Source organism: Canis lupus, chromosome 13, assembly GCF_011100685.1.
Source record: "Canis lupus familiaris isolate Mischka breed German Shepherd chromosome 13, alternate assembly UU_Cfam_GSD_1.0, whole genome shotgun sequence".
NCBI classification, from domain to species: Eukaryota; Metazoa; Chordata; class Mammalia; order Carnivora; family Canidae; genus Canis; species Canis lupus.
Genome location: NC_049234.1, coordinates 59,528,045 through 59,551,996, shown reverse-complemented (window position 1 = coordinate 59,551,996; position 23,952 = coordinate 59,528,045). Strand labels below are relative to the sequence as shown.

At 35.0% G+C, this 23,952-nt stretch overlaps 1 protein-coding gene across 1 annotated transcript; it reads left to right on the top strand.

The window, feature by feature from the left end:
* The first annotated feature begins 31 nt into the window (after positions 1-31).
* LOC100685482 (transmembrane protease serine 11B) lies at positions 32-23,308 on the top strand. The gene is given in 12 exon segments (XM_038555082.1): positions 32-89; positions 1,979-2,052; positions 7,783-7,895; positions 11,804-11,916; positions 14,439-14,554; positions 14,640-14,707; positions 16,420-16,580; positions 18,183-18,221; positions 19,240-19,414; positions 21,551-21,810; positions 22,153-22,295; positions 23,147-23,308. Coding segments are annotated over 12 exon segments (1,482 nt in total).
* The last annotated feature ends 644 nt before the right edge of the window (positions 23,309-23,952 follow it).

The window sequence follows — 23,952 nt, the reverse complement described above, 5'->3', positions numbered from 1 at the left end:
AGCCTGAACTGGGAGTTTAGAGATTCCTGAGATGAGTGATGTGAACAGTGATAAAGGGCAAGAGGAGATTAAACCTGATGGCCTTCAAGGCAATTTGTGGTGAAAGGGGTGTAAGAATTGGCTTACAGAGAAAGAAGGTGGGAGGCTCTCCAAGAATATAGGAATCAAATGAGAAAAAAAAAATATCCAGAAAAACTGAGTTGAATCCTTATCAAAATCAAGTGGGAAAAATATTTTCTTTTATAATTTTTATTAGTTACTATACTGTATGAAATTATTAGTTTTGTTTTATTTTTAATGTTTTAATTAGCAACAGTGCCTCCAGAAAAGTAATCTTGTATTTAAAAATAAATATGAGGACAGTACTAAATAAATTGCACTCAGTATGCCATTTAAAAATGGATGTTTTTCCAAAGAGAAATATGTAGGCAGGACTCCAGATGGAAATCAAAGTTTACACCAGGAACTAAAATCTACCTCTGCAAATGGAATAATTCTGAAAGCATAATTAGGAGATCTATGTTAAAAAATATATATTTAAGGGAAGAGAACTCAATTGCCATTTGTGAAAGCACTCTTCAAAAAAACAACACAAAATAAAACTTGTGAAGTAGTATAAAATATTGGTAGTTTCAGAAAGCTGAAAACATATTGCAAACCATAATAAAGGGTATAGAATCTATAATTTGAGTAGTTTTTTTCTAAAGTACTTGCTAAGTATTCACTACTAAGGAGAAATTTGTGTTTAATTGAATCAACAAGATCAAATTTATCACATAAGTATATTTACCACTATAAAGATTTGAGACTAAATGTTTGACTGGTGATAGTGTATTTAAAATTCTATGTTTTGTTAATAAGTTTATTATTATAAAACATATAGGTTAATATGTTTTGAAATAATGAATACTCATTTTCTTTTTATGAAAATTCCACTTGAAAAATGCATTGGAATATGTTATCTCTTGGACATGTCAGTTTTCTTGGAAAAAGTCATTTAATTATAATAATATTTACATGTGTTAAAACATATTTGGTTTCTTTTTCTTTTTTTAAAAACAGATTTTATTTATTTATTCATGAGAGACACACACACAGAGAGAGGCAGAGACATAGGCAGAAGCAGGGAACCCGATGTGGGACTCGATCCTGGATCCCAGGATCATGCCCTGGGCCAAAGGCAGACATTCAACTGCTGAGCCACCCAGGCGTCCCACATTTTTTATTTCTTTTATCACATGTTATCTCTTTAGGTGCAGATGAATTCTTTTTTCTGTCTTTTATATCTATCTCCAAAGTACCTAACAAGGTGCTGTGCAGTGTGGTAAATTTTCAGTACTTATTGTTGCCAGGGTCTTTATTTTGCTTTCATACAGACAGAATTCCTTTTTAAATAACTTACATATTTTTATTTTTTTCAGAAACTTGCTATGGAGTATAACACATAGAAAAGAATACAGAAGACAAATGTATAGATCAACGAACTGTCTGTCACAAAGCAACACTCCTGTAATTACCACCTAATCAAGAAATAGTGCACTGCCAGAAGCAACATCCCACCTCCCCCCTAAAAAAATGTCCCCCAAGCAATGTGCCTTTTTCCTCTAAAAAGCAAACACTATCCTGGACTTCTAACGTTATATTTAAATCTAAGTGTTTGAATATTACAGAAATGGAGAGTACATATTATTTTGTGTCTGATTCTTTCATTTGTGAGAGTCATCTATGTTTCTGCATGTTTTGAAGTTTTTTTACTTGAAGTGCTGTAGAACATTTTACTGTATGAAAATACCGCAAAGTTTGTCGTCATTCTATTGTTGGTGGACAATTGGGTTTACACCTTGGAGCTAAGGTGAATGGTGTTGCTGGGAATGTTCTTATATGTAGTTTTGGTGCACATATGTATGCCATTTGTGGTGGGTTTAGAATAGTAGTGAAATTGCTGGCTTATAAGGCTTGTACAAATTCTGTTTTATAGAAACTGCCAAGCTGATTCCCAAAGTGGCTGCACCAATGTACAGTCCCACCGGCTCCTCTACCCATCAACCCTTGGTATTATTAGTTTTTTTTAGTTTAAGCCCAAATGATCAGTATATAGTAGTTTTTTAATTTCCATTTCCTTGTTGAGTAACAGAGTTGAACATCTTTTTGTATGATTATGGACATTTATACATCTTATTTTTTTCTAAAGTGTCGATTAAAGTTTTTTTCTTTTTTCTATTGATAAGTCTGCCTTTTAAAAATTAACTTACAGGAGAGCTTTATCTACTCTGCATATAATTTTTTTTTGTCAGAAAAATATATTGCAAAGGTAGTTTCCATTCTGTGGCTTGCATTTCAGATTCTTAACGGGTCTTTTGATAAATAGAGGAGTTCTAAACGTAGTCTATTTTATCAATTTTATCTTTTATGGTTAATACTTTTTGTGTGAAGACTTTGCTTTCTTCAAGATCATGAAGATCTTTTCCTAAATTGTCTTTTAAAGATTATTATTTTACCCTTTACATTAAGATTTATGATCTCCCCAAAGTAGGAATATATTTTTTTCCCCTATAAAGATATCCAATTTTAGGCATAGAGCATATATTTACACTTAGGATGTTGGCTTTCCCATAGCAGACCTTGGATGCCATTTTGGACTCTGTTTCCTTTATACTCTCAGATATCCTTTTCAGCTTCTAAGACTCCCAGCATCCTTTGTCACAAATAACAGCTCCAAATAATAGGCTAACTTCTTTATGTTTATCTTTACCTAGATCTTGGCCCTGAAATTCTTCATTGTCTTGTTAGCTCTATGATCTCTTCAAAAGAATTTTAACATATATTTTATTCATCTTTCTTACTATAATTATCAGAAGTGTTGGTCTAAATTGCTTGTCCATCATTATTGGAAATTCTAGTCCCATTTATTTAAAAATATAGTCTTGGGATCCCTGGGTGGCGCAGCGGTTTGGCGCCTGCCTTTGGCCCAGGGCACGATCCTGGAGACCCGGGATCGAATCCCACGTCGGGCTCCCGGTGCATGGAGCCTGCTTCTCCCTCTGCCTATGTCTCTGCCTCTCTCTCTCTCTCTGTATGACTATCATAAATAAATAAATAAAAATTAAAAAAATATATACTCTTGATTTTACTCTCATTATATATGTGATCTTTGACAAGTACTTTAAACTCTTGAGGTTCAGTTTCCTCACTTGTAGAATGAGAGAGTACTTACAGAATTGTTGAAAGTTTTAATATGAAATGGTGTATATAAGAACTTTGGAAGTGATGCTATAGGCGTGCTGGTATACCTTCAAAAAGTGGCAGCTACTATTTTTGTTATATGAGTGGTGATAAAAATAATTATTAGGATGATGATGAGAATAGCAGTACTTCTGCATGACTCTATCACATTGCCTTCCCTAATCTTCTAGTCTAAAGGGGGATATAAAGTTAATCTGACAACATATAGGCTTCAAATAATGATTGCTTCTAATTTTTAAATTTTCCCAAGCCATAATTTCAATAACTTATTCTGAAGTTTTTTAACCTAAAATTGATATCAGACTCAGTGGTAAATGATTTTAAATGTCAACTTTTCTCATGTAAAAGATAAACTATACTATCTTTGTTCTTATATTTCTTTCGTTTTATGATATATCAAAATTCCATGGTTACTAGTTATGATACTATCAGTTTCATCTGTACATACTCCTAGTAATTCATCTTACATGAAGACTGAAACTAACTGAACAGTAGTTTTGTCTCATTTTTTTATTAATGTTGGACTTCAGTTCACTATATTACAAGAGCCGGCAAGGCAGGTAAATTTCCCCTCAATTTTCCGCTATAGGAACAGATTATATAATCAAATTGTATTTTCAGCAACAAACATTACCAATGCACAAGAAGTGGTGTTTTACTCTGGAGGACTTACAGGAAGTAGGCAGTCAAGTATTGGAATATTGCTTATTGAACATTGCTTATTGAATAACAGATCTGTTTACTAGGTTACACCAGTTTCCTTGAGAATATGAAGTTAGTTTCCTTGTTATGGATTTCATACACAGGGAATAGGATAGCTCCTACTCTAAGTTAACAAAATAACATCTTGGTCAGAAAAATATGTTTCGTGAGTTTAATAAATATGAAATAATTCCCTACAGCTTGAGCATATGGACTTTATTGGTAAAACTGAGCTTCTAATTTTGCTATATTTAAAAAAGGCTCTGTTGGTTCACCAGCTAAGCTAACCCAAAATATTACTGCAAATGCAAAAGAAAATAGTATTAAGAAGAACCAAATACTATGTAGGAATAAACGAACAAAGAAAGAAAGGAGAAGAGGTGCTTGTATTCTGTTCCATGTTGTAAGAATCAGACAACCTATAAGTGTTTATTGAGACTCTGGAATTGGGGCACCTGGGTGGCTCTGTCAGTTGAGCATATCAGACTCTTGATTTCAGCTCAAGTCATGATCTCAGAGTTGTAAGATCGAGCCCAGCATCAGGCTCCATCCTCGGTGTGGAGCATGCTTAAGATTCTCTCTCTCCCTCTGCCCCCCTTCTCATGCTCTCTCTCGCTCACTGTCTCTTAAAAAAAACCCTGGAATGTATGGAAAATTAGTATAAGGCATAAACCCTATACCTCAGGACTTTATAATCTACTTGGGGAAATATATATGGCACTAATAGAATAGAAATCAATAATTAGTTGTTATAAGGTATGTGAAATTTTATCACAAAAATAATAAAACTAATGTGGGCTGGAGTTTTTGTAGACGATTCAGTAGAAGGTATTGAGATGGTTTTCAAGGATTTTAAAAATAAGTGGATATAGATACAAATAAAAAGATAAAGCTTTGGGGGAAAATATACACCCAGGAAGAGGAAGTACCATCAGGGGGTGGATAATTCCAGCTACTGCAAGCATTTGAATAATTCTTATCCAAGCTGACATGGAGACTTCATGGTTGAATTGAAGCTAGGACATGTCTGTGGGAGTGTCCTTGGAACAAAGGTATATTCTATAACTCATTCATTTAAAGAATGATGACTCAACAAGACCATAACTATAATATGACGTCTGTGCTTTTCCTTTAAAACTGACAGGATTTTGTGATTATGGGGCTGAGAAGACAAAAATGGCACGAGTATTGAAATTTTAGGCTTTGTTCAAAATGGAAGAAAGGTTTATCCTGTTTCAACAGCAGCACTGTTCATCCATGGAGAGTTGGAGAACCACACCAGTCCACAGTTTTTATTTCTGATACTAGAAGCAAATCAAAAGGAAGAAGAGATACATATGAGGTCATTGATGTCTAATAGAAACACTTTCAAATCTTTTTTGTTTTAAAAATATCTATTTGACAGTAAACTTTATATAACATTTGTATTTGTTACAGATGATATTTCTATTAGCTGTTTCAAGAGATCAATTCCTGGGCAGCCCCTTGGCTCAGCGATTTAGCGCCACCTTCCATCCAGGTTGTGATCCTGGGAGACCCAGATCAAGTCCCATGTCGGGCTCCCTGCATGGGGCCTGCTTCTCCCTCTGCCTGTGTCTCTGCCTCTCTCTCTCTCTATGTCTCTCTCTCTCTCTCTGTCTGTCTCTAATAAATAAATAAAATCTAAAAAAAAAAAAAAAAAAAAAAAAAAAAAAAGGAGAGATAAATTCCTGGCTCTCAGTGAATTGGTAAAATGGAAAGTTTATTTCAAGTTCATGCAAAGTCCAAAATGTGGTATATTTGAAAAAGGTAGGTAGCAATTCTTATGGTAATGATTATGTCAGCTTTGGAAACTTAAGTTTTTTTCCTAAGAATTTGTTTACCTCATATAAATTTTAAAATTTATTTGCAATAACAGAGTTATTTCCTACCTTGTTTTATAATGCCAACATAACTTTGACTACAAACCTTAACAAGGACATTAAAAGACAGGAAAATTGTGCCATCCTCTCTCAGAAAGATGGATGTAAAAGTCCTAAACAAAACAGCATATGAAACCCAGTGATACATAAAATGTATGTTAAATTGCAATCAAGTTGAGATTATTCCAGAAATACAAAGTTGGTTTAACACTGAAATATCAATTAATGTGACTTACAACAGGGATCGAATAAAGGTAGAAAAGAGGTATGGTTATCTTAATTATGTAAAAAAGCCTTTGATCAAATTCAAGTTCATTTATTATAAAATATATCAAACCAAAAACAGAAGATAACTTCCTTAATCTGATAAAGTGACAGCAAACATTCTTTTGAATGGTGAAACACTGAGAGCCTCTCCCTGAAATTGAGAGCAAAGGAAGGATACCTGCTATCACCATTTTTTTCAACACTGTACTAGAGTTCTGTGACACAAGGCTAAAACAATGAATCAGGCAACCAGTTGGCCAAAACAAAATAAAAAAATAAGCAATGGAAAAGAAGTAATAATTCTATTCTTATTTGCAGATGACTTGATGATGTAGGTGTATGGTAAATATTCAAAAGAATGTTCAAATTTTAAGAAATCAAATAAGTTTTCTAGAAAGAAGGTCAATATACAAAAATCAATTTTATTTCTATATGCCAGCAACAGATATAACATGAAATTTAAAGAATAATGCCATTTACAATAGGACAGAATAAATCAAATACAATTGACCTTAGAATAATTATAGGTTTGAACTGCACAGGTCCACTTACAGATTTTTACAGCACTATAAATGTATTTTCTCTCCCTTACAATTTTCTTAGTGATAATTTTCTTTTCTCTAGCTTACTTTATTGTAAGAACATAATGTATAATACATATAACATACAAAAGATGTATTAACTGTTTGTGTTGTTGGTAAGGCTTCCAGTCAACAGGAGGCTGTTAATAGTTAATTTTGGGGGGCTCAAGTTATATGTACATTTTCGACTGCATGGGGGGTGGGATGGTGTCAGCACGCATAAACCCTTTGTTGTTCAGGGTCAACTATATATGTACTCAATGCTATAAATTTCCTTCTATTCACTGCATCCCATAAATTTTGATAAGTTGTGTTTTGTTTTCATTTAGTTCCAGATGTTTTAAAATTTCTCTTGAGGGTTCTCTTGAATGACTGATGTTATTTAGTAGTATGTTATTTAATTTCCACATAACTTGGGATTTCCAGTTACCTCTCTGTTATTGCTTTATCTAGTTTAATTTCATCATGGTGTGAGAGCTGACACTGTATGATTTCTGTTCAAGGTGTATTTTGTTGTCCATAATGTGATCTCTCTTGATAACTATTCCATGTGATCTTGAGAAGAATATGTACTCTATAGTTGTTGGATGAAGTAGTCTATAGATTCAATCGTATTCAGTTGACTGATGGTGTCAAGTTCAACTATATTCTTACTGATTTTCTGTCTGCTGGATCTGTCCATTTCTGATACAGATGTGTTTCTATGTGGGTCTGTGGTGATGCATTCATCTATTTCTCCTTGCAGTTCTATTGCTCTTTGCCTCATGTAGTTTGACACCATAGTTAGGTACATACACATTAAGGATTGCTATGTCCTTTCAAAGGCATTCTTCATTTCTGTTATAGTGTTGTTTTCATTTTTTTTAACCTCTAGCATTTCATTGTTGAATTTCCATCTCTCCGTTTACATTTCCCATCTGTTCTTGCATGTCCTCTACTATATACATTAAAGCTGTCAGCATATCAACCATAGTTGTTTTAATATCAACCATAGTTGTACAATAATTCCAACATCTCTATCATGTCTGGTCCCGATGCTTGCTCTCTGTCTCTTCAAATTGAGAGGATTTTTTTCTTTTGTTTTTTAGCCTTTGGGAATGTCTTGTAAATTTTCCCTCATAGCCAGACATGATGTACCAGGTAAAAGGAACTACTATAACTCCGAAGAGGAAACCCAAAATGAGTATAATTATTCTCACTGGTAATTAGGGAAATTTAAATGTAAATCACAATGAAATACAATTTCATTTACATCAGAGTGATGGCAATATTAGTTATATTAAAATAGATACCCTGTGAAAAATCATTTGTCAGAAACTTCTGCTGAATTGTAGCTGATGTCAACTGAGGAAGAAGCCAGCATAATGGACCTGGTCAAACACAGAGTTAGGATTATCCATTTACCACAAGGCTGTTTCTTGGGTACACCTTCTGGTGACCAATCTAGGAGTAGGTTATTATTTTTTTTCTTTAAACACATAAGCCAAGATAGTTTGTGATTCCCTTGATGACTCCTATCTTGAAACTATAGAAATATGGTAGTCATTAATACTAGTCCGACGAGTTTCATCGTATTTGTTCTCATTGTCCCTGACAACACCACAACAATCAGAGTACTATGGACAGGTAAATGGAATTTTAGTTTGGAGATTAAGTCTACAAACCCTAGCAAGTTATTAGAATATTTTCTAGCTTTTTGTTAACTTCCTGCTCTCTCTAATTTAGTTTTTTTCTGGACACCGCTAAAAAACATACTACTGTTTCTGAGGTCTAAAGGCTCTGCAAAGTCAGAAAACTTCAGGAAGTTGGAAAAAAGTAATCCAATTAGCAAATTTTGCTTACTTTTTTAAAAATAAGAACACTACAATTTTTGTTCTCTAATAATATAATTTAACTCATATTTTCTAGTAAGAAAATATTTTCTTGGAAGTAATTAAAAAATATAGAATCCATTATAGATTTTTGGAATAATGTATTTTATAACCCAGGTCCTGAATTGGCAGCTGGTAGACTGCAGAGGGTCCTCAAAACTTCATAGATTTTCTATTTTTTTTTTTACTTTATTTATTTATTCATGAGAGACACAGAGAGAGGCAGAGACATAGGCAGAGGGAGAAGCAGGCTCCATGCAGTGATCCCCACGTGGAATAGAACCCTGGGACTCCAGGATCATGCCCTGAGCCAAAGGCAGACAGACGCTCAACCGCTGAGCCACCCAGGAGTCCCACTTCGTAGATTTTCAAATGAATTCCCTCTATAGGCTCTCTACTTTTCCAGAATTGCAGAGGAAAGTTAGAGGTGAGGCCATTCAATTCATTTGATCATCAATTTCTCTTATTCACAACTCTTTCCCTAATAAAGTCCTCTATGAAAAAAAAAAAAGATTTATCTTCATCAAACTTGGGCAATTTTGCTTTGGAATCTTACTTTAACGCTCTTCACTGTATAAGAAAATTCAAGTGCATCTAATTCAAGTGGCCCATAAATGAAATTCTAATAAATGAAAACTACAGTTATTAAAATGCTTTGCAGTTTAACTGCTAATGCAATATCAGAAGGTGGTTATAAGAAGTCTGATCTAGGAAATGATATCTCATATGAACTGTGGATATAAACTATAGTGAGACTAACGCTTTAAAATTGTGAATCATACAGTTACCATTATTTTTATTGACATTATTGTAATTTGATTAAGTGGAATGTTTGATTATGCCAGAATAGTGATAATCCCTTACTTAGATTCCATTCTATACAACAATGAGGTAGGTATAGTTTAATTAAGTATATGGAGTTGATTAAATTTATTGAAGATTAATTTTTAACCTTTTTTTGTTGTTGTTAAATTGTTCATTCTGGAATGCAGAGTTATGTCTTTAAAAATGGCCAAATTAATTTGGTAAATGAGAAAGTAAATTGTTTCATGAATGGAACTTTTAAAATATTTAGAACATCATTTAAATAATTTCAGCTATTAATAAAAAAATAATCAATTCCTAGAGTCCATGCATCACATTTACTAGAGGAAAGGTTGAATAAAACATAAATTACCGTGATTTTGTTAGGTATAAAAGTATTTCCTTAATTATTTATGATAGGAAGAAATCCATACAGAAGGGGAAAAGAACCATCAGTGACCATCAGTCAACAAAAGGTATTCTTTAAGTTGTAACATAGTAATTACTTGTATAGAAACCATTTCAGGCTAGTTCGAGTCATTATTCAGGCTACATAATGTTAAAGTCCCTTAAACTAATTTGCACGTCTCAGACGAAGCTACCAGACTAAGTTACAACTGGCTAATCCAAAACAAATTTGAGACCTCAATATCACAGAAAACATTTCTAGTTATTAGAAGACCTTTATTATCAGATAGTCATAAGGTTAGAAATAGCTATTAATTACCTTAATTGAATATTCCTTTTATGTTTATTCCCCGGGAACTCCAGATGCTATTCATCTAGTGTAAGAAACATAATACCTGAGTAGCTTGTTTGCTCTGATGAGATTAAACAGCAGGATTCCAATATGAAAGCATACATGGAATGCACCTGAAATAGGGAGTTTCTTTGAAGAGCTTTGGCAAATAATTCTGGTTCTGGGAAACACTAATTAACAAGTCATCAAAGGAGTATAAAGAAGAGGTAGGATTAAGAATAGAGAGCAGAGCAGAGAGGAAATAAGACTGGGTGGAGTTGCACAGTTGTGTCATAAGGTAATATTTTTTTTAAAGAACTTATCTACCTAAAAATAAACTGGTCCTAGAGGGATCAAAACATAAAGATTCTAATATTCATAGGGAATATATAATGGGCTAAATATATCCCCTAATTACAAATTCTTCTGTTTTGTAAGTTTTGTTTAGGACAATGTGGAATACAAAAGATTGAGGATGCAGCTAAGGCTGTTCTGAAATCTGAAATCAGATTTTTATGTGTTTGTTATAGCTCTTCCTCCAAATTAGCAATTTCATGACATCATGTCTTTCAAAATATGAAGGATAACTAGTGTCCGAATTTCATATATATTAGACTGAGGGTAGCCATAAGACCTAATTGTAAACCTAGACCACTCCATTTGGATAATGCCAAGTCACCATATTTTCTGATTATTTTTCATCTAATTGATTGGTTTTGATGATGAAACTTACCTGTCTCTTAATTTATATTATACAAATAATCCATTTTATTGTAGAAACATTAGGAAATGTACTTAAGAAAAAAGTAAACAGGGCACCTGGGTGGCTCAGTCAGTTGAGTGCCTTCAGCTCAGGTCATGATCCCGGGTTCCTGGGATCAAGACCCACATCAGGATCCCTGCTCTGGAAGGAGTCTGCTTCTCACTCTACCTCTACACCCCTCCCTCCCTCTGTCTCCCATCAATAAATAAATAAAAGCGGTTTGGCGCCTGCCTTTGGCCCAGGGCGCGATCCTGGAGACCCGGGATCGAATCCCACGTCGGGCTCCCGGTGCATGGAGCCTGCTTCTCCCTCTGCCTGTGTCTCTGCCTCTCTCTCTCTCTCTCTGTGACTATGACTATCATAAATAAATAAAAAAAAATATTAAAATAAATAAATAAATAAATAAATAAATAAATAAAATCTTAAAACAACAACAAAAAAAGAAAAAAAGACAAGAAAAAAAATCTACCCATAATCTCATAACATGGGATAACTGTGGTAGACATCATGATATTCCCTTCCACATTTAATTAAAATTTGTAAATGGTTAAACTACATGTTTGTTTATACATGTATATGTGTCCATGAATATGATGTGACTATAGCCACAAAATACAGACTACACCTAGTGTTTTGTAACCTGCTTTAGATAAATAAAAAAAGCAAATCAATTTCTCTCCAGCAACATGAGGATAGAAACCACATAGATCTTGCTCACTGCTTTATCCCCAGAAGCTAACACAGTACTCAAATCTGATTTGTTAAATGAATGAGCATTAGGGTCTATCCTCTTTAAGTTTAAAGGCTTCTGCATTTCATGCTAGCATAGAGGCCTAATCATAATTTATAAATTACGTTGCATGAGCTGAAGGAGAGCCAGGTAAATTTAGAATATCTATCATCTGATTTGAGCAATTTTCTTCCTTTCACAGGTATGGCATATCCTCCCAGAAAAGATCTTGGCCAGTATGGATAGTGATCCTTATTTTTCTTGGAGTGACAGCAATCTTGGAAGCAACTATTCTTGTTCATTTTCTGGCAGTTAGTCAGTATTGACTATTTTTCATTTTCACCCTTACTACTAAATCTCCTTTTATTTTTAGAAATTGATAAGAAACAACATGAATATTAAATTTCTTCATGGAAATTTTCTCAAATCTATTTACTATGTTATTTCAATATAATAATTCTCTATTATTGAATACCCGGATTTACAAATGTTTTTGAATCAAATGCCTCCTTGACCCACTCCGTAACTTATAATATACTTAGTAATATACTACCAACTATGAGAGTATGTGCAAGACTGAAAAATTCAATATTTTGGGGCCAAAATGCATTGTCAGTAAAGGAGCTTGTGCAGAAGGTTAGTAGTTGAATTGTTATACATTTTAGTAAACATATCTAAAAATTTGGAAATCCCTACTCTTTTTAGCTCATTTCTGTTTTTTTTCTGAAAGGAAATTTTATTATTTTATTTTTTTAATAATAAATTTATTTTTTATTGGTGTTCAATTTGCCAACATACAGAATAACACCCAGTGCTCATCACATTTCTGGTTATTAAGACATAATTGCTAAATAGCAATGGATAATTCATAAGTGCCTCATTTAAAAAAAAATTAAATTCAATTTAATTAACATGCAGTGTATTATTAGTTTCAGAGGTAATTTAGTGATTCTTCAGTTGCATAGAACACCCAGTGCTTATTACATCAAGTGCTCTCCTTAATGCCCATCACCCCACCTACCTCCCCGCTAGCAGCCCTCAGTTTGTTTCCTGTAGTTATGTGTAAAATCATATGGTATTTGTCTTTCTCTGACTCACTTATTTTGTTTTGCATAATACCTTCTAGTTCTATCCTTGTCATTGCAAATGGTAAGATTTCATTCTTTTTGATGGCTGAGTAATACATATACCACCTCTTCTTTATCCATTCACCTGTCAATGGATATCTGGACTTTTTCCATAATTTGACTATTGTGGACATTGCTGCTATAGCAGCAATGGGGTCTAGGTGCCCCTACAATTCACTATGTTTGTATCCTTTGTATAAATATCTAATAGTGCAATTGATGGGTCATAGGGTAATTCTTTTTTTTTTTACTTTTTTGTGGAACTTCTATACTGTCTTCCAGAGTGGCTGCACCAGTTTACATTCCCACCAACAGTGTAAGAGGGTTCCCCTTTCTCTGCAGCCTCACCAACATTCATTGTTTCCTGAGTTGTTAATTTTAGCTATTCTGACTGGTGTGAAGTGGTATCTCATCGTGATTTTGATTTGTATTTCTCTGATGCCCAGTGATGTTGACCATTTTTTCATGTGTCTGTTGTCTATTTGTATGTCTTCTTTGGAGAAATATCTGTTAATGTCTTCTGCCCATTTCTTGACTGGATTCTGTGTTTTTTGGGGCAATGAGTTTGATAAGCTTTTTCTAGATTTTGGATGCTAGCCCTTTATCTGATGAGACAGATATCTTCTTGCAAATATCTTCTCCCATTCTGTAGGCTGCCTTTTAATTTTGTTGATTGTTTCCTTTGCTGTGCAAAAGCCTTTTTATCTTTATGAGGTCCCAATAGTTCATTTTGCTTTTGGTGCCCTTGCCCTTGAAGATGTGTTTAGCAAGAAGTTATTGTATCCAACGTCAAAGAAGGTGCTGCCTGTGTTTTCCTTTAGGATTTTGATGGATTCCTGTCTCATATTTGGGCCTTTCATTCACACAAATGTCTCATCTAATAGATAGTAGAAGTGACTGAATGTTTATAAAAATTTGATCTTTATTTTTAAAATTAACACTACATTCAGAAAGCTTGTTTTTAAATCCTTAAATTTGTGTAGCTATTTAATGTTTTCAAAGAAATTTGACACCCATTATTCCACTTGATCCTCATAATAATCTTTTGAGCTAGGGAGGATAGAGGGTGTACATCATCTAGAAAGTGAATGGGAATGTTTGTAATGTTTCCTGTATCAGAAGTGGTTAGAAAGAGTAACTGGGTAATCACTAGGCTAAGAATTTAGATTACGTATGAAAATTAGGTTTCAGGGCAGCCCCGGTGGCCCAGTGGTTTAGCGCTGCCTTCGGCCCGGGGTGTGCTCCTGGCAACCTGGGATGGAGTCCCACATCGAGCTCCCTGCATGAAACTTGCTTCTCCCTTTGTGTCTCTGCCTCTCCCTCTCTCTCTCTCTGTGTCTGTCATGAATAAATAAATAAAATCGAAAAGAAAAGAAAATTAGGTTTCATCTACAGTACACACTCAGATGGTTTGTTAGTGGTTGCCTGGATTGCTGTTTTGAGGTGAATATTGAGGGTATTCCTGGCTTCAGTGGGGCAGTGACATCTATTATCATATGAAGAAAGGGTGGTGATCACTTCATCAATACTGGGTAGTTGCCATTTCTAGAATGAGTGAATATCCACTCCCTTTCATTGCTTTCCTCTTCCTTTCTCTCACCCTCTAATTATTTAAAAATCTGGGTCAAACGTTAATTTTGAGACCAAGATATGAGGGACTAAAGGCTACTTGTTATTTTAAAATTCTTTGAGTATTTCTTTGTTTCGCAGGAAAGATTTTCTATTACCAAGGTGATTTTCATATTTCTGGAGTTACATACAATGATAGCTGTGAGAATGGAGCTTCACAAGTCAGCACAGATACGAGCAAAAATATAGAGACTAAGGTAAGTCCAAGATTTCTTTTAATAATTTCATAATAAATTTGTTTGGAACAGATATGGTGACTACTTTGTTTCTTTCTCTTGACAGATGTCTGATGCTTTTTAAAATTCTAGTATATATAAGGAATATATCAACGCTCAGGTCATCAAAATTCTGTAAGTACAAATTCAATCAGGATCTTATGGAAAGGAAGGTAGATGATATGTCACATCAGCCATAGTTTTAACAGCAATAGAAAAAATACAAAGAGAGAAGGAAAGAAGGAAAAAAAGAAAGAGAAAGAAAGAAAGAAAGAAAGAAAGAAAGAAGAAAGAAAGAAAGAAAGAAAGAAAGAAAGAAAGAAAGAAAGAAAGAAAGAAAGGTAAAGAAAGAATTCTCCATAAATTAAAATGCTATTGCAATTAAACTTCTGTTCAGAGTAGGAACTGTTTTGTACAAATCTGTAATCTCCATACTTGAAGGGGAATTTTAAGGTTGTTGATCGCAGTCAGCCTCAACTGACTACTATGATGAAGGATAATTGTAACTTTAGAAAACAGAACCCCATCTGATTATTTTGCTTCTCACATACTAGCCTCTCCTTCTCCCATCCACACCCATCTGGCCATACCTTTCCTAAAATAATCTTTTGGTCTCTTTAGTAATCATTATCACTATAATGACCATGAAGCAAAGTGAATTTAAACATCATTTAAGATAACATTTGTCCAAATATGTCTTTGAAATATGCTTGAGTTTGGTGGTAGTCAGGAGGGTTGCAGAGGGGAAGGGTATCTGGAGCATGGGGGATGAGGGATAAAGGGAGAGTATACTTATATTTTGGTAATGGCCAGTATCCATTTTAGGGGAATTCTGAACTTCCAAAACAAAACAAAAATATCCAGCTGGACAAAAAAACCCAACCAACTAACCTACTTACCAACAGACAAACAAAAACCTTTAAAAACCCTTCTATTGAAAATAGAGTTGTGGGTATTTTTAAAAATTGTGATTTGGTTTGAAAAATCTCCCAAAATGAATTAATCTCCTTCCCTAATTAATAAAAAGGATTAATAAAACATATAATATATATAAAATATATAATTATATATTATTATAATATATTCATATATTATTAATTTATAATTAATAAATAAATATATATATATATAAAATGGAGAGTCTCTTTATCCTATAGAGGCATCTTTCTGAGCTTTCCCGTTGTACAGATCTATTGGGGTAGAGATGTATAAGAAATTATAGGTAGAAGCTTAGTCTGGCTCCTGAATATACAGTAGGTGTTCTTTTTTGAATGCTGCCTGGTCCTGAATTTATCTCTTCATCTAAAGTTATTAGAAAATATCTGTACAGGGATGCCTGGGTGGCTCAGCGGTTGAGCGTCTGCCTTTGGCCCAGGGTGTGATCCTGGAGTCCTGGGATCAAGTCCCACATCAGGCTCCCTGCATGGAGCCTGCTTCTCCCTCTGCCTGTGTCTCTGCCTCTCTCTCTCTCTCTCTCTGTCTCTCTCTGTCTCTCATGAATAAATAAAATCTTTAAAAAAAAGATATCTGTACAAAGACATGGTTTTTACTGTTATAATAAAATCTTACATCAATCATTTGTTGGCCAGTACTCAGTTTCTCACATATTGGAAATATTCTGAGTTCTAGTTTGTAGCTCACATCTTTTCACATGACCAATACCTCTGAACCAGTTAGAAGATTTTTAGAGACCCTTGCACTTTATACACACTGAGACAATATCTGTGTACTGTTCTTTAATATATCTAATGGAAATAATATAATTGAAATATAGGAAATTCAATGTGTTCACAAAACATCTACAAAAATAAAAAAAGAGCACACTAGAGCATTTCAGTTATTTCTAGTCCTGATCGCAATGGCTCAAATGTACAGTTGCAGCTGACATTCAAATTTCCTCCAGCAAAGAGGAATAGCATGAAGACTGCAATTGAAGCTATCTTATATCAGATATTGAAAGACAACATGGCATCCTGGAATGCAGTCCCTAATTCCATTAGACTCATAGGCATTTCACTTTTTCCCTTTATTTTCTATTACTTAGGTTTCTGGACTTTTTGAAAGAAAGTACTAGGGAAAAAAATTAACCAGGAGTTTCAGGAATTTGCTTTGGGAAAAAAAATATACTTCTCAAATTCTGGTATGCCTACCAATGAGTTGGCATATAAGGGGCAGTGGCGTAAAATCTTTGACAAGTGATAGGAAGGAAGGCTAAATGTGGGCTTGCATGTAAACTTGGAAGGCTTCACATTTATGTATGAAAAAGGGGGTCAAGGATCCTAATTGAAGTATTATTCCTCCTTTCCCTCTACTCTTGTCAGGGTTTCATTATAGGAAACAGACTGTGCTTACTTGATCATTCAGTGTGGAGATTGCCAGGTAAGAAGGGAGTTGGGGATACGGAGTTCTCACTGCTTCTTGTGGAAGAATGGGAATGATACTAACAAAGAAAAAAATTGTCTAGAATAATGTTCTAGAAAACAAAGGAAGAAAATGATAGGATCTTGCCTCAGTACAGAAAGTGAAGTCTGTAAAGATCTTGAAGATCTTGCAAAGGTCTTGAAACTCTCACTTGGATTGTTAAAAGACCTGTTAGGTGATAAGCATGTAGTTCAGAGCCTCGTTTTGTGGTTCTCTCAGATTGACAGTTGATCCTAGTGTCCTTGAAGGCTACCAAGGCCGACAACTGCCAGTTATAGCTCCTTTGCCTCAGAATACCTGTCACCAGTTGACCACTCATGAGAAGTGAATTTGAGATAGAACTTCTCAAAAGAACACTACGATTGCTATGTGGGTAGCAGTTGCTAAAGAAGGCTGCCCTTCTATGTCTCAGGGGTTTAGAGTCAGCACTTGGTGGGTCTTCTTGTAGTTCCTTACTCTTTCTCTTTAAAATCTCTTCCCAGGGGCACCTGGGTGGCTCAGTTGGTTAAACATCTGACTCTTGGTTTCTGCTCAGGACATGGTCTCAGGGTCATGAGATCGATCCCTGAAATGAGCTCTACACTCATCCAGGAGTCTGCTTCAGACTCTCCCTCCTCCATCTGCCCCTCCCCCCTACTTACACTGTTTCTCTCTAATAAATGGGTGAATCTTTTGAAAAAAAAAAAAAAGTCTCTTCCCAATAGAAAAGAGACTTGAATTTAAGTCAAATTCTTAAAATTTCATAAATCAGCCATAGTTATGAGATGACTCTAAAGAGAAGAATAGGCCCAATGAAATGAAAATTTAATTGGAATTTTTTCCTTTGTAGATAACAGTATTTCAGAGAGATGAGAATTATCATAAGGAAAGATATCCAAAGATAATTAATTCCGTGCCCCTCTTTTAGTGAGAATATAAACTTCTCACCTTAGTAAATATTTTACTGCCACTATTACAAAATTGAGAGCTTTGTTTATTTCCTTTTCCTCTTTCCTATACTACCTGGTAGACATGTGGAGAGATGGTTAAAATATAACTAGGAGAGAGAGGGGCTGGTAACTGATATGTGAACTAGTCTGAATAGTTAAATATTGAGTGTAATTGGGCTAGGAAAGTTAGCATGTATGTTCTTGGATTGAAGATAATTGCTTAATGATATTTTATTTTTTTGTTTTTTTTTTAATTTCAGAAATTAGCAAAGCTAATGTTGAAATACTTACCAACAACTGTAAGTTTAGAAACTATGATAAATTTAACACATTCCACAAATATTTCTCTATCATTATTCTAAAAAGTGTCTTGAAATATATTGTTTGGAAATCCATTAAATAGTCTGCCAAAATTATTGTATAAACCAGATATATATGGAATTTCATTTTGAAAAACACTGACCTATGAATTTTAACATTTGTAAGGAGTTGTCCAAAAGAATGAAATGAGAACTGATTTCAAAGAATTGAATCATGAGTGAAAACTATCATATCTGAGTAAGTTAAAATAAAAAAGATTGAAGGTATAAAAAGACAACTTAAGATAATAAGAAAATATAAAAGTAGGCTATATCAAATACATTTATTATAAGATAAAAAAAATAGTTCTGTGTCTTTTAAATGAATTCTTTTTTAGGGCATCATATTGCCCACAAGATACATTTATGCATTCATTTATTCAATGGATTATTTATGGCATATCTATTATCTACATGGAACTTTACAGATAGCATTTCATATGCTGTGTAAGATGCCGACATTATGAAGTAAAGTCTCCACCTTCCAGAAATTTGCAATCTACTTGGAGAGATGATAATTGTAACAAATAGATAAAATAAATTTTGTCAAAAGGTGATTGAGGGATCCCTGGGTGGTGCAGCGGTTTGGCGCCTGCCTTTGGCCCAGGGCGCGATCCTGGAGACCCGGGATCGAATCCCACATCAGGCTCCCGGTGCATGGAGCCTGCTTCTCCCTCTGCCTGTGTCTCTGCCTCTCTCTCTCTCTCTCTCTGTGACTATCATAAATAAATTAAAAAAAAAATTAAAAAGGTGATTGAGAGTGAAAAAGAGGATAAGTAAAAGTTACCAAACCAAGACGAAGTTGGGTACCATGATCACGGGATAGTCCAGAGAAGGCACAACAAGCTTAGTAGATGCTGAACAATCATTCAAGGGTTTCAAATAATGTTTTAAGATGTGTTTCTTGTAAAGCATAATCAAAGATAGTTGCTCTTATGTAAATAAATCCTTTCTTCAGGTTGTGGAAGACCAACCAACAGCATCACAGCAGACAACTGAATTGTGAATGGGAAGAATGCTCTGGTGGGGGCATGGCCATGGCAAGGCAGCATGCAATGGAAAGGTCAACACAATCGTGTGGCATCTCTTATCAGCAGCTGGTGGCTATTATTGGCAGTTCACTGCTTTGCTGAGTGAGTGTGAAAGTCTGGCTAAATGTAAGATTCAGGTACAGGCCTATTTTTTTGGTTATTTGTGGGGATTGACCTAAGTGACCTAAATATGTGAACATTCACCAAGGCCAAATGAAATTTATAATTACCTGAATAACTGAAGAGGAACAGAGGCATTTAAATTTGTCGAAAAGGAAGGGCACCTCGGTGGCACAGTTGGTTGAGTATCCAACTCTTGGTTTCATCTCAGGTCGTGATCTCAGGGTGAAATGGAGCCTTGCATCAGGCTCCATGCTCAACATGGAGTCCGCTTAAATTTGTCTCTCCCCCTCCCTTTGTCTTCCCCCCATGCTTGCACACGTTCACTCTCTTTCTCTTTCTCTCCCTCTCTAAAATAAGTAAAGAAATCTTTAAAAAATTGTCAAAGAGGAAAAGTGAGTAGAAGTAATTCACATTTTCCAAATAGCTACTTTGGCCTGACGTTAAATACTTTATTTACATCATTTTATTTAATCATAACAATAAATATGCATGGAAGGTATAATTTAAAGATGGAGAAACTAGAGTTCAGAAATGGTGCTGTAACTTGGCAAAGGTGATACAGCTACTAAAGAACAGAAGTTGAATGTGACCCCAGGTATGGCTGACTCCAGTTACTGTGTGTTTATTTGTCTTGCCCTCTAGGAGTTTACTACCTAACCAAAGATATTTGAATGAGATATACTGGAGGTACTCGTCAGCATAGAGTAGTAATATACCACATATACAATAACACAGTAAATTCTGTGAAAATTTGATGAGGAAGGAAAACATAGCCAGCTGACAGATGAAGATGGTAATATATGACCCAGACCCTAAAGATTAAAGATTTGATTGATAGGATGGGTAGATGGGAAAGAACAATACGCATTTTGAATTTGGAAAACCACCTTCTTCAGATGTCTTAGGTGGAACAACAAAAGTTGTGTTCTCTAGACAGTAAACAAAAAAGAGCAATTTGAAGTAGAGAAGATTTGTTAAAAGAAACATTAGAAAATGCACTCCAGGGATCCCTGGGTGGCTCAACGGTTTGATGCCTGCCTTTGGCCCAGGGCGTGGTCCTGGAGTCCCGGAATTGAGTCCCGCATTGGGTTCCCGGCATGGAGCCTACTTCTCCCTCTGACTGTGTCTCTGCCTCTCTCTCTCTCTATGTCTATCATGAATAAATAAATAAAATCTTGAAAAAAAAAGAAAAAGAAAATACACTCCAAAAATTTGTTGTGTTGCCTGGGCACATTTCTAGTTGACAAGATGCTTACTTCCTGAGGAAGTCTTTCTTACAAAGCATGGTTGCAGGATTTGTCTTTGAAGCAATTTTCAAAAAGTAGTCCATAGATAGGGGACCACCAGAGGACTCGTTAGAAGTGTGGATCCTTAAGCATCACACCAGGGCTTTTAAATATAAATCTTAAGATGTGGAGCCTGAATTGATTCTAAGGCAGTAGAGTTTAAGAAACACATTGAGTGTATGGAGTCACTGAAGGTTTTAGAATGTGAGAAGGATTGAAGAATGTTGCCATTACATGAAGGTCTTGAAAAATAAAAACAAAACAAAAACAAAAATAGCACCTGACATTTTAAGGGAAGGGGAGATAAGTTAATGGGATGTTAAGTCCTAAACTGAGAAAGAGTTTCAGTGGGGAGCTAGAGAAATGATCAGAAAATTTAAATTAGAAACCAAGATGCCACGGACTTGGTAAACATAATAAGGTGATTGAGTAAGAACAAGTGGCTATTTTTTTATGTACAAAGATGCCCAGAGCCTGCCACAGGCTCTTGGAATCCAGGGTATTCGGCAATAAGAGTGATTATGGGCCCCATCCACTGAGGCAGCTCATATGACTCCTACCCAAGTCAGAAACTGGTGAGGCTTTAGTAGTAGAAAACATCAATGGCTCTAGTTAGGAGGATTTGCAGAAATCTGACAGCTCTAATAGTCCTGAGCACTATTTTATTTGCCACATCTCTGAGTCAAAGACATCTTTAAAAATAAAAATTTAGCGTTTTCTAGTGTTGGTGGTGAGCCTACTTCATGCCTTATAGTTATGAGATAATGACACTATGAATGCTGTTGTCACACAAAAACTGCATGTATTTTAATCAAATTTTGTCTTCCAGGAAAAATAATTCAGACGATTGGACTGTCAATTTTGGAACTGTAGTAAATAAAGCATATATGACACAGAAAGTCCAAAACATTATTTTTCATGAAAATTATAGCACGGCTGGGGTTTATAATGATATTGCCCTCATGCAGCTTGCTGAAGAAGTCTTTTTCACAAAGTACATTTGTAGGATTTGTCTTCCTGAAGCCAAAATGAAGCTCTCAGAAAATGCCAGCGTTGTAGTTATAGGATGGGGAACACTTTATGTGAACGGTAAGTTTTTCTGTAAAAAGGTAATAGCTTTGTGGGAATAATTATTTAAACCATCAATCACTCTCTTATGCAATTTATCACTCAGTAAATATTCCAAAAAGAAAACCAAGTGGTGGAACCAAATTGTCTTCAATTTCTAAAATACCTCTGGGGATAAAAATTGGAAAAATTGGAGTTATGTGTGAGGCAGCCAGCTGTAATAAACACCAGAAAGGGACCAATCTATGTTGAGACTGGCCTGGCTCTTGCTGACCAAAAGAATCTACTTTATTCTATAGATGTTCTTTGTCTCAACAATCAAGGATTAAGATCCCCATAATATGCAGAATGTATTGCCTTTAGGTCCCCTTCCAGTGATACTTCAACAAGCCTCTGTGAAGATTATTGACAACAAAGTTTGCAATGCTCCACATGCATTATCTGGCACCATGACTGACAAAATGCTATGTGCTGGATTTATGTCAGGAAAAGCTAATGTGTGTCAGGTATGTCTAGACATATTATCAAATCATTTTCTCCCTAACTACTAATTAAATGGAAGTTTTTATAAACAAAATGTTTTGTGTGTAGTAATGATTTCCATAGAGTAGCTTATTTTGATCCACATAATGGATGTTTATTAATCCCAGTTATGTATCAGACACCAGCCTAGATGCTGGGAGGCACTGGTGAACAAAATCCCTCCTCTCATGGAGTTTTCAGCCTAGGAATCCATACCAAGGATAATACTGACACGGTAATAAAATAAATTTGGCCTTATTTTCTAGGCAATCAGCAGAATAGAATGCTGCGTCTTCCTTATCAGGAGATATGGCAGGAGATCTAGCATGTGCACATGTCACCCATTCCTCAGGCTTCATTATGCAACAGCCAAATCATTTTCTTCATAGTCAAGGCTAAACTCATTGGAAGGTCTGCCCAATCTAGCATATGGCGGCTGTAGGCGATATATTCTGGTTTGGAGTTGCCCTGGGTTTTGAAGAAACCCAAGTTCCATAGTTTGTTGTTATTGTTGTTGTTTTTTTTTTTTTTTTTTTTAGTATTTATTTGAAAGAAAGAGACAGAGCATGGGCAGGGGGAGGAAGCAGAGGGAGAGGGAGAAGCAGACTCTCCACTGAGCAGGGAGCCTAACCTGGGGCTCGATCCCAGGACCCTGAGTTCATGACCTGAGCTGAAAGCACTGACTGAGCCACTCAGGCACCCCTAAGTTCCACAGTTCTGAACCTAAAAGAGGATGGACTCTTTTCAGAGCCTAGAGTCTTTTGGTAAGTCCAGAGAAGCAGTAAAAAGAAATTCTTTGATGGGACAAGAAACATGTCTTCCTATCTTCTTCTAGAATGATTCTGATGGACCACTAGCTTACTTGGACTCTAGAAATATCTGACACCTTGTTGACATAGTAAGCTGGGGTGATGGATGAGCTAAAAAGAATAAGCCAGGCATTTATACCTGAGTGACTGCTTATCGTGATTGGATTACTTCCCAGATGGGGCTCTGAAAGAAAAGTAACTTTGGAATGGAATATAAAGACAACAGTAGGGTATTCCTATCCATTGCTTCAAGTCTTTTTCTTTTGATTGTTGATAAATCCTTTTATGTCCAAATACATAAAGGTCTTCATCAATATTTAATTATACCAATAACATTATCCATTCATTTATTAATTTAAATAATATAGGAAATAGGAAGAAAAAAAAGAAAAGATGGCCAAAATATTTTTATTAATTGCCTTGTTCTCATTTATCTTATCATTATATTCAGAATTTTACCTTAATTTATTTTTCAGAAATTAAAAAATACACATTTTGTTAATATAAGAACATATATGGGTCTAGCAAATAAATTATTTTTCATTCAGTGCATAAATTATAATTGCATTTTATTAAACTGGAATATGTCAAATAAATAATATACATTCATTTTTTATTTATATGTGAGATAGTTTGTGTACCTTGTATAATCATACAATGTTGGAGTGGAGAAGGCATATGATCTAGAAGAAGTTTCTCAATTTATAGACAAGGAAACTAAAGACTAGAGAGGAAAAATTATTCTCTTAAAGTCCCTCTTCAGTGGAGACCCTCACGTGAACTTCCTCTGCTAGAATTTAGATCCAAAATTAGTCAAGAGTTTAAAAATAAT